At 54.9% G+C, this 11,615-nt stretch overlaps 1 protein-coding gene across 5 annotated transcripts in view; it reads right to left on the bottom strand.

Moving 5' to 3' along the window:
• Positions 1-1,527: 1,527 nt before the first annotated feature.
• The window catches only part of TUNAR (transmembrane neural differentiation associated intracellular calcium regulator), a 34,223-nt gene continuing 24,135 nt past the window's right edge, over positions 1,528-11,615 (bottom strand). For all 5 annotated transcript variants that reach the window (XM_070402909.1, XM_070402844.1, XM_070402817.1 and 2 more), the window contains exon 2: positions 1,528-3,797. In XM_070402909.1, the coding sequence (XP_070259010.1) occupies positions 3,612-3,758 (147 nt within the window). In that variant the 5' untranslated portion in view covers positions 3,759-3,797 and the 3' untranslated portion in view covers positions 1,528-3,611. The remainder of the gene's footprint in view (positions 3,798-11,615) is intronic.

Here is an 11,615-nt window from a genome sequence, read left to right as displayed (position 1 = left end):
CATAAACTTTGTAGAAGCTGAGGCTGGCTGTCAGGATGATGCTACATGTGTGAACATCGATGGCATCCAACCAGTTGAAGGGAGTTCACCCGGACCACAAAACGTTGACCCTGCAAAGAATCATGGAGCCAGGAATTGAAAAGCCCACGCTTTGAGGAAATTTTGAGATAAAAAACACCAGGTTCTGGGCCAGCCCAGTGTCATTAGACAGTGGCAGAAAGAGACGAGTATGTGTGACGGCACTGTGTCTCCTGACTGCCTGTCCTCACAGCCGGAGACCCCGTCACAACCCTCTCGGGAGCCTCTGAGCTCCCACGTGGCCTGGGACGCAGGAGGCACCCCGAACGTGCTGAGTGAATGAATAACCGGGTCCATAGATCCTGCCGTTCAGAGGAAGGGCTCACTGGAGGTCTGGAAGCTTCCACTGAACACTGCTGTGTCCATTCTGTGGGTGCAGTGGGGGGTGCCAGCTGGAATTCTGAGGGCCGGATGAAGGCAAGCAGTAATGGGAGAGATTTGTGCTCTGGGACCCCAGGTTCTTGCCTGGGAGGCGTGTGTGATTCTAGTCTCATGGGGTCAGTCGACCCCTCTTTTCCGTCCTGGGGAACAGCTGTGGGATTCCTCAGCAACATGACGCCAACATCCAAAGCCTTTGGTGTCGGACAATCCTGCTTCAGGTTCCAGCTTCGTCGCTCACTTGGCAGATGACCCTCCATGTGCCTCAGTCTCCCTGTCTATAGCAGGAAGATGACCATCCCTAGTCCCCTGAGCAACTGAACGTTTTCAGAGCTAATACGTGCACTTGCTGGGCACATCTTCAATGAGGATTGGTGTTGCCTCTCTCCCTCTTTAGGCTGTTTGACCCAAAATCAGCCTCATCGAGTGCAGAACTGTATGTGGCATTGGCGTTCAGACAAGAACTTGGGTTTTGTCTGTTACCGCAGCTAGCATCACTTACCCTAACAGACCAGAGGTGGGGAAGAGAGCAGAGTTTGGATTCTGGCTCTGCCGCTGCTCAGTGACATGCCTGGTCAGGTTGCATAGCCTCTCTTTTCTCCCTCTGTGGGACTGGGGAGGGGGACGGGGCGATGAAGGCACCCGCCTCCCAGGGAGCTTGCGTTTTGAACGAGGGCCCTCCAGGTGCCTCCAGAGGCTGGGCTGCCCAGGGTGTGCTCGTGGGCTCCACTCGAGAGAAGGGAAATAAGAGGCGAGCTCGAGCGGGGACAGAGGCGGCCTTCGGTGGGCAGCTCGAACCGGCAGCTTTATTACCAGCCCGTGGGCGCGGACAATCAGAACCACCGGGGAGCCGTTCAGACCACTGCACACGCGGTCTTCCCCTCAGTATTTTCAAATGAGCATCCTAGCAAAGTCACGGGGCTCCTCCCGTCTAATGAAAGTCTCCGTTCAACAGTCGCATTCAGGGGTTTCTTTAATAAAGTAAGAAGTGTATGGCCACGCGAAGGAATGAGACAGAAGTGTGAAAGCACCACGAGGCTGAAGGAAAAGGGCTTCGAGACTTTTTCCATGGCACCTTTATTGTTCACTGTCACTGTTCAGCATTTCCATACAGTCGTTCTAGAACCACACAGACCGGCAGAGCGAGCCCACCCCGGCACCCCGTTCCATCGCCAACCAGCAGCCTCCCTTCCGGCGTCCTCACCGGGGTGCTCTTCTGCCCGGCCCATGGAGTTCCCGGGGCTGTTTAGTCTCACGGGGAGGGGAGGGGAGAGGGGTGTGCAGAGCTGGCCCTCAGCAAAGCCATCCTGACCCCAGGGCCCTGTCCTGCGACGGCCCCTCCCCCTCTCTCCCCAGCAGCCTCCAGGCCCCGCGGCTAAGGCATCAGGCCAACCGAGGTCTGCGCCCTGACTCACTATTGGGAGCCACGTGCTCTCGGGGACTCTTCCTGGCCTCTGGGCCTCCCTGCTCCAGTGGGAGGGAGAGACACTCCCTCAGGGTCACTGCGGGATCCAGCGACTTAAGGACTATGAAGTGCTGGCGGGCGGGCGGCGTGCCCTGCCTGGGCCTCAGCTTCCTTCCTTCTACAGGGACGCCTGATGAGTCGCCGGCAGGGCCAGGGGCACGGGGGCCTTTGCTTTATAAAGGAGTCTGGGCCCTTAGAAGAGCCCAGGAAATGACTCTCTAAGAGTGGCATTTCAGACCGCACACACGGCAGGGACACGTCTGGCAGCAGAGACCTCTGGGCATCCCTTAAACCAACGGGGCAGGCGGCTGCTGCTTTCGCCCACGGGCAAGGCTGGCGCTGGCTGACTCTCCTGCCAGGCCACGCGGCTGCGGCCGGGCCAGGCTGCCTCGGGGAGAATCGGGCCCCTTCACTTTACTCAGCCGCCCCTGCCAGGGAGAAAGTAGCTTGGTGTGGGTGGCAACCAGGGTGCCCAGCGGCGGTCGCTATGTCCCTCCTAGTGCCCTTGGAAAGCCCCTGTCCCAGGGGTGTCCTCACAGCCTGAAGCGAGCTCTCACAGGGGAGTCAGGGTCATTTATCCCCCACCTACTCTGAAAAGGACCCCAGGCGGCTCGCTAAGGAAGGGGCCACCCACCTACCGCTGAGCTCCCCCCACCCCCTGCTCTGTCCACCTCTCACGCACACGGCCCTTAAAACCACCATCTCATCCAGAAGGTCCGAGAGTGGACCCAGACGCGGCCAGCGAGCCGCCCTGCGAACCAGCTGCGCTTCCTCAGCGGAGTCCTTCGCAGGGTCCTGGCGGGCCTGTCCCTCAGCCTCTGTTCATGCATGAATCCCGGGAAGGACACGGTGCGCCCGAGTCCGCATGCCCACAATCAGTTATATCCAAGCAAACAGAGCCGCTCCACGGACACTCTTAGACATGCACCAGCCAAGGCATGGCCGGTATTACGGGAAAATGTCCTCCAGACCAAAAAGAGAGAGAGAGAGAGAAGGTAAAAGACTCAAGGTCAGAGGAATAGGATGAGAATGACTACACAACAGGGTGTCCGCGCTCTAGGGGGCGAAGCGGACAAAACTGGAGAAAGCGCGGCGAATCCGGGAGCGCCTCTCCGAATGTGTGGTTCATGCTAAAAACAGAGCACATTTATTAAAAATAGATATTTATAAACCCCGATATGAACAGACACACACGTCAGGCCAACGCCAAGGAGAAAAGTCAGTTATCTCCCCTGTATCCAAGGGACACTTGTGACAAACAGAATGCCGGCCAACGGCCCTGTGGCTCTCCGTTCTCAACAGCTCCCGGAGCAAAGATGAAACGCGGGCCCCGGGAGACCCACCATGAGCTGCGGTCCACGCCCTGTTCCTCTTTCTGAGGACGTGGTTCCGGTCAGTGATCTGGGGCGATGAATTCCGGCGCCCATCCGCTCACCGACGGGGCCAAAGGCTGGTCTTCCGTCCCTCCGGGCCCCCAGCCAAAGACACGGAGTTCCTTGCTGTGTGAAGGAGTTGTTTTGGATTCATTGTGCTTTAGTGGCCACTCCTGGCAGCAGGACCGGTTCAGTATGGCGACCTTCTATGAAGTTCGAAGGTGCATCTGACCGAGTGGCGTGGGTAGGTCGAGCCTGCTTATTGGCGCCATGTCCGCTCACCGGTGGGTCCACACCGGGGCCGCCCCGAGGCCCGCTCACAGAGTGGTGTATATGTACACGAAGATGATCACGATCAGGTTCAGGATGGTCCCCACGATCCCCAGCATCGCCAGGACGCTCTCCTCCTTGCTCTCTTTCTCTTGGCCTCCTCTGTCTTCATCATTGCCGCTCGTGATGACCATCTTGGTTGCCAATGTCTTTATCTTCCTCCCCAGGCTAACCTGCAATTGGAAAGAGGCAGCAGAGAGATTACGGTTTATGGACACCCTCCCCACAGCCGGGCCCATCTGGTGGGGGTGGGGGTTTCATGCCCAGGGTCTCGATCACGGGTGGGAGGAACAACAGCCTATGGGTCCAATCTTGGGACTCGCTGCTCTTGGCCGTGGAGAAAGAGCGGAGTGTGGCTTAGCCATGTCAAGGATGAATGTCCGGCACGGGCAGAGAGAGATCAGCCCTGGAGTCTGGCCTGGGCACCTCCCACTCTATTGAGAGCTGACTCATTCCTTTTCCTTGAAGCCGAAATGGAGTCACATGACAGTCACACTAACACATGGCACACACCACACACTGGATCACACCTGCATGTGCACCGAGTGTGTAAGGGGCATCACTGTTGTGGCCCCTCTGAGCGCTGGCTGCCATGTGGGCAGGGGTGGATGGGACCTCCAGAAGGCAACTTACTGAGACCAGATAGGTCAGGGTAGAGGAGCATAAATTGGCACAATCATTCTGGAAAGTTCCTTGGCATTACCGGGAAAAGTGAAGGGCATATTCTACCACAGGGCTGGGCACCTGTTCTCCTAGGTGTATACCCTAGCGCCGTGGTCGGCAAACTGCGGCTCACGAGCCACATGCGTCTCTTTGGCCCCTTGAGTGTGGCTCTTCCTAAGCCTTAGGAGTACCCTAATTAAGTTAATAACAATGTACCTACCTATTTAGTTTAAGTTTAAAAAATTTGGCTCTCAAAAGAAATTTCAATCGTTGTACTGTTGCTATTTGGCTCTGTTGACTAATGAGTTTGCCGACCACTGCCCTAGAGGAATACTGCACCTGTGCCCCTGGAGACAGGGGTAGGGGAGCTCCTAGGACAGTGGTTCTCAACCTTCTGGCCCTTTAAATACAGTTCCTCATGTTGTGACCCAACCATAAAATTATTTTCGTTGCTACTTCATAACTGTCACGTTGCTACTGTTATGAATCGTCATGTAACTATCTGATATGCAGGATGGTCTTAAGCGACCCCTGTGAAAGGGTCGTTTGATCGCCAAAGGGGTCGCGACCCACAGGTTGAGAACCGCTGCCCTAGGAGCTCTGTGATAGCGGAGGACTGGAAGCCACCCAAACATGCACCAAGCGTGAGACAGATGGACACATGGTGGTCCGGACAACGGCCACGTCCACACGATGGAACGGTGAACTGCAGGAAGAGGAAGGGGCTATCTTACTGCCGTGGGGCACTGCGATGCTTCTGGTTTGAGGCCACTATCCTGTTATGACCATTCTTGTCCACAGGCCTTTCCTCCCACTTTTTATAGGACTTTTTTTACAGCAAAGTTGAAAAGATTTCACAGGGAGCACCCACACACTCACCATCTAATTTCCATAATGAACACGTCCACTATACTTGCTTTATCAGGTCTCTGCCCAGGTGTCTGCCTGTCCACCTTCCGTTTTGGGTGTATTTCAAGGGAAACTGCAAATGTTATTGCTTCCCCTTACATGCGGAGCATGCACATAAAGGAGCGAGCATGCGGAGCTCTACATCTGCTTGCAATGTTTTCCTTTTGAAGTAAAATGCATATGGGTGCAATGTCCCATTGGCTACATGCCCCGGGAGAGGGACGGCCCGGGTGCGGGGGCCGCAGGCGGTCACGTGTTGGGCGTTAGTGGGTTCTGTATGTGGCTTTTCCGAGTGGCTGCATCCGCTCCCTTTCCCTTGGGTGACGCCATGGCCCAGGGTTTGCACGAAGGCACCAGGAGAAAGTACGAAAGAAAGCCACTCCCTTCTCTGCTCTGCACAGAGTCTCCCTCCAGGCACCCCCTGTCTCTCTCTCTTTTTTAAAATCCTCACCCGAAAATGTTTCCATTGATTTTTAGAGAGAGTGGATGGGAGGGAGAGACAGAGAGAAACGCTGATATGAGAGAAACACATGGATTGGGTGCCTCCTGCAGGAGCCCTGGCCAGAGCCCAAGGCAACCAAGGCACATACCCTTGATGGAATCGAACCCGGGACCCTTGGGTCGGCAGACAGACGCTCTATCCTCAACCAAACCGGCCAGGGCTGCTTATCTCTTTAACGGGTGTTTTGTTTCTTGTTCTCTTTCCGAGGGAGCAAGCTTTTGGTACCTCCAAGCAGGGTACCCGGCACGGACCAGGCACTCAGGGAAGGTGGGGTGAGGAGTGATGCGGCATCGCCCGGGGCAGCAGGGCCGGGAATAGATCTCCCAGGTTGGTCTGAAGAGATGCAATGAGTGCTGCCCTTAAAGCAGAAGACCGTCATTGCGGGCACTCAGGCAGAACAGAGCCCCCGCCAGAGGCTGCCAGTTTCTAGGCTTAATTAGCCTCTTCCCTGGGTTAACTCGAGGCAGCGCCCACTTGGGAGGAAGTGCAAGGGGAAGAGGGGGAGAACAAGAATGAGGTCAGCTCTGTGTGCTGTCCGGGGACTCTGCACGCACTGCGGGCCCAGAAGAGGACTTAGCCTACGCACAGACCACAGACCCGCTGCCTTCCAGAAGCGTGTTCCTACGGGGCCTGAGGCCACTGGAGCTTCTCCACAGAAACCCTGTGGGCCGCTGAACTGCGAGGGGCTCCCACACCTAGCGGTGCCCAGGAGAGCCGCGGGGGGCACACGGTTGTCTTTAGGAACAGGGTCTAGCCAGGGTGTGCAGGAGGAGAAGGAAAGCGGCTGGGATGCTGGCATGAAAAACAGTAATAGAAACAGGAAGGGCCGAAACCGGTTTGGCTCAGTGGATAGAGCGTCAGCCTGCGGACTGAGGGGTCCCAGGTTTGATTCCGGTCAAGGGCATGTACCTGGGTTGCGGGCACATCCCCAGTAGGAGATGTGCAGGAGGCAGCTGATCGATGTTTCTCTCTCATCGATGTTTCTAACTCTCTATCTCTCTCCCTTCCTCTCTGTAAAAAATCAATAAAAATATATTAAAAAAAAAAAGAAAAGAAACAGGAGGGGAGAACAGACCCAACGTAAGTCAGAAAAGCAGAGGCGGGGCGGGCAATGCCAGACGAAAAGCCTGCTGCACAGGTATGCGCCTTCACTCCCCCCTCACCCACTCACTCCTCCCTTCCTGCCAGGGGGTGGGGAGTGACCGCTGAGGGCCATGGGGTTTCTCTGGGGGTGATCAAGTGGCCTACACTTAGGTTTTGGTGATGGTTGCACAACTCTGTGAATATACACTACTGTTGAACCCTTTAAAGTAAGTGAATCGTGTGGTTTGTAGGTTGTATCTCAATAAAGATATTTACTTCACAAGATAGCCTTTGCAATCGCTTCTGAAATATAAAGTGCAATACATCTAACAAAAGTGTGTGAAAGCTTTATGAAGACTATTAGAAAACTTGACTAACAGACATAAGAGTAGGCCTACATAAGGAGGGAGATATACCATCTTCATGGAGTGCAAGATTCAACATCCTAAAAACCACCAGTTCTTCCTGAAGTGGTCTGCTGAGTCGCTGCAGTTCCAGTCACGGCTTCCACAGGCTGATTCTAACGTGTATATCCGGGAGTCAAATTTATGCTGACAGAGGGGACTGGACTTTGGGTGGTGAGCATACAATGCAATATGCAGGTTATAAAACCAAACACCTGAAGCTTGGTAATGTCCTTAACCCATGTCACCCCTTTAACCCTAAAAAATAAAAAGTAAAATGTATGTCAAAGTGTAAAGGGATCAATCATAGCCGAGATATTTACTGTTGAAGAACAAGGCAGGGGACTTGCCTTACAAGACGTCAAGAATTGTTATGCAGCTTTAGTCAAACCTCAGACAATGATGCCAAAAGGACAGACAGAGAGCTACACGTGCATGGCCCCTGATGGTCAATGGGGGGAAATGGGTCTTTGGATAAACGGCGCTGGAATAACTGGGTCCATAGGGAAACAAGTGAAATCCGACCAGTGTTCCATCAATTCCAGATGGACTGGAAACAGCTGTGAAAGGGAGAACTTAAGAACTGTTAGAAGACACTAAAAGTGAATCCTATAAAATAAAAGCCTAATATGCTAAGTGTCCGGTTATCCATTCAACCAATAAAAGCGTAATATGTTAATGATATGCTAAGGCTGCTCAACCACTTGCTATGACATGCACTGACCACCAGGGGGCAGTCGACCAGTCAACTAGTCACTATGATGTGCACTGACCACCAGGGAACCAGGGGGCAGACGCTCCAACCAGAAGGTTAACTTGCTGCTGGGGTCCAGCTGATTGGGACTGAGCGAGACAGGCCGGACATGCCCTGGAGCCCTCCCATGGTCCCTCCCCAGATGGCCAACCTCCTGCGTCACTCCCCAGTCCCAATAGTGCACCGGTGTGGTCCCTCGGCCTGGCCTGTGCCCTCTCGTAATCCCGGCTGAGGGCCCCCCTGAGTGCACAAATTTCATGCACCAGGCCTCTAGTATCTTTATAAGATTGGGGCAGAGGCTATCTGAATTAGACATAATAGCTCACTCAACTACAGGGAAAATACTAATAATGTTAATAACATTAAATTTATACTTCTTTTATAAAAAATATTTAAAAAGTAAATGAAGAGTTAGGCCAGAAACTGGGACACACACACACACACTCTCACACTCTATGTATCATACAATCATGTTAGTATCAAGTCAATAAGAAAATAAACTTCCAGTACAAAACTGGGCAAAACCTATGCCCACGAACTTCTCAAAAGAGTAAACAACCACAAAGAAGGTAAATCTCAGTAATCACAGAAAAACACAACGTGTGTCGGATCGGCAAGAGCTAGAAAATTCCACAAGACCGAACACTGGCAAAGGCGGTGAAGCAACAGGGACTCAAGACACCTGCTGAGGGCCAACAGCGTCGTTCCTGTCGCTTTGGCGGACAGGGTGACATCACCTTGTAAAGGGGAGCATGCTCAGACCCCGGTGACCCGCCACCCACTTCTAGGGACAATCCCTAAGTCCACCTGCCCCTGTGAACCGAGGCGCACAGCCAGGAGTGTTCGCAGGCCGCAGGATCATCTCAGCGACAGGCGGGAAACGGCACTCCTGTCCCTCCATGCGGCCGGGATCCACTGCCTGTACACAGACACTGACACTGCAGACGTCGGTGGGAAGGCGGACGTCTACAGCCGGCACGATACATCGCTAGCTCAACGTCAAGTGGCAAAGCAGGCAGAATGGGCCGAGGGCGATTCCATCTACATGGACTTCGGAAACACAAAAAGCTCACATTGTTCAGAGATAGAAACGTGATGAAGTCACACAGAAAAGCAGGCGAATAAGAAACCCAGAGGCCAGGGGAGCGACTACTACTGATGGGGCGGGAGAGTGGATGAGATCGGGGAGGGGCGCTCAGGGGACCCCAGAAGCACTGATGGTATTTCTTAGGCTGGAGGGTGGGTACATGGGGGCTTGTTATTTAGACGTTCCGTTTTCTAAACAGGCTTCTGTTATCTGTCCAGTAATGATGCAGTGAAGGAATTAATCATCATTATGTGTGGTTTCCTTTGCTGGGCAAGAGCTTTTGGTGACCCGCGCCCATGCCCTCCTTTGGGGATCAGTGTCTTGACTTCCTCCGAAGATTACCCTGCACAATGGACACTGTCAATCAAGGTGCTAAGAGATGGCCCGGGTCCTGGGCTAAGCCCGTCAGATGCTCACTCCGCAGCTCAGCCTTGGGTGGGGATGGGGAGTGAGCGCTGGCTCACCCCGGCCGTGGTGCTGCAGTGGGATCAGCAGCGCCACCTGGATGCCTGGAGCCAGCCTGGCTTCTGTGCTTTTAAAAATTCAACCCCTCAGTCGGTGGAGCCTTGACATTCATGGGAAGAAATGGCAACGCTGGCCTCTACTCCATTACAGGATGCCTGAAACACAGCGTCCCCAGGGAACCGAGGGAGGCCCGGGTTCCAGTGAACCCCCCCCCCCGCCGGGCACCCTGAGCTGAGCCCACTGTGCACTGAGCAGACCAGGCCTTCAGTCCTCACGGACCTCGGGGCCCAGCAAAGGGAAAAGGCACACAGGGCACTGTGGTGATGTGAGCCCAGGGCATTGTGGGAGTCCGGACCTCCTGGGAGGCCATGCAGGGACCTGTCCCTGGAGGAGGGGGGAGGGGATGATGTAAGCTGAGACCTTTAGGCTAGCAGGATTCGTGCGGCCGATGGTGACAGAGGAAGGGCACCCTGATGGGTGACAGGTGCAGAGACAGTGCGTGTGCAGAAGGCAGTCTGGGCCAGGAAGCAGTGCTGAGTATGGGAAGCGCTGAGGCTGCAGGCGGCGGAGGAGACCAGAGCAGGGGCTCATGGAAACCAGGCAAGGGGATTCTGGGATTTATTCACATTTATTCAGAAGAGGCAACGGGGATGCAGGTGTTTGTTTCATATTTATTTCCCCACTGTGCACACACACTATTTATACTCTCTTATATGCGTGAGATTCGTCGTCAGACTTTTAAAAACCCACTTCACTCCTCAAATCAGACCACAGCGAGTAAACGCTGATCACCTTCTCTCCAAGGTGAGTGCTTGGACAGGGTGTCCCCCGGCTCTGCCAGCGTCCCACAGCAAGGCCTCAGGAAGCCCGCCGGGGCCTCTCCCCCAGGGACAGGCACCTGGCACCCAGGGGCTCCTCGGCAGGGGCTGGGCAAGAGGTCCCCAGGGGACACACTCCTCCACGTATGCCCGTGCCCCACCTGGTGGCCACAGCATGGCCCAGCTGTCACTAGATGGCGGCTCATGGGAGATGGTAGCCAGGGCAGCGCTGGGCCTGGAATTTACTCCCAGAGCCTCTAAGAGAGAACACCAGTGAACAGCCTGCTTGACAGAGGCTCACAGTTACTATCCTATATAATAAAAGCCTAATATGCAAATAGACCGAACGCGGAATGACTGGTGGAATGACCCGTTGCTATGATGCACACTGATCACCAGGGGGCAGACACGCAACACAGGAGCTGCCCCCAGGCCGCAGGCCCCAGGCCAGCCAAGGCATGTGCCAGTGGGGGGCTGGGCCAGCGAGCGGGTGGTGCCAGGCCGGCCAAAGCTGGTGCCAGTCACCCCAATTGCCCCGCCAGTCACCCCACAGATTGGCCCTGATCGCCGATCAGGCCTAGGGACCCTAGCCGTGCATGAATTTCGTGCACCGGGTCTCTAGTTATTAATAACAAACAGCTGTCTCTCACCAACCGCTGCCATGTGCTGGATGCGGCTCCGCACACGCCTGTTGCCATGTGACCAGGAGCTACTTTCCCAGCTACACCTGCTGGGGACCATCCAGCAGCTCATGAGCAAGTGCAGGGTGTGGCCCAGCACTGCATCGCCAGCCAGCCAGCCCCTCGGGTCACATTCACTGAGCACCTACTGTGACAGGCTCTATTCTAGAACACTGGGACACAGCAGCAGCAGCACAGACAGAAGTGCTATTTCCATTTCAGAGACCAGGAATTGAGACTCAAGATAATTACCGCACACCCACACATACCAGGCACCCACACGAACACCCACAGGTACCAGGGATAGAGCAGTGACTAGAACCAAGGACTCATCACAAATTGGGTCAGGATTGAACCCCGTAGCCGATTCTGCTTGCTGACACTGCTGGTCTCCTGGCCATTGCCTACTCACGCCCATGCCACCCCCCACTATCCCATGTGCACCCCGCCCCCATGCTCCCTAACCACACTGCATTTGCTCACTCTCTCTTCCTGGCTTGGACGCCTACTGCTCCTCCTTCCAGCCTCTGCCTGGTTGGCAGCACCTCCAGGGACCCCAGTTTCTGGATGTCAGAGGCCTGCGGCAGATCACCTCTGAGCAACTCCTGGCCTGTCCCGTCACCACC

Source organism: Myotis yumanensis, unplaced genomic scaffold (assembly GCF_028538775.1).
Source record: "Myotis yumanensis isolate MYYU_CA2020_CCGP unplaced genomic scaffold, mMyoYum1.0.hap1 SCAF_1, whole genome shotgun sequence".
NCBI lineage: Eukaryota > Metazoa > Chordata > Mammalia > Chiroptera > Vespertilionidae > Myotis > Myotis yumanensis.
This window is presented reverse-complemented; position numbering and strand designations above follow the sequence as displayed.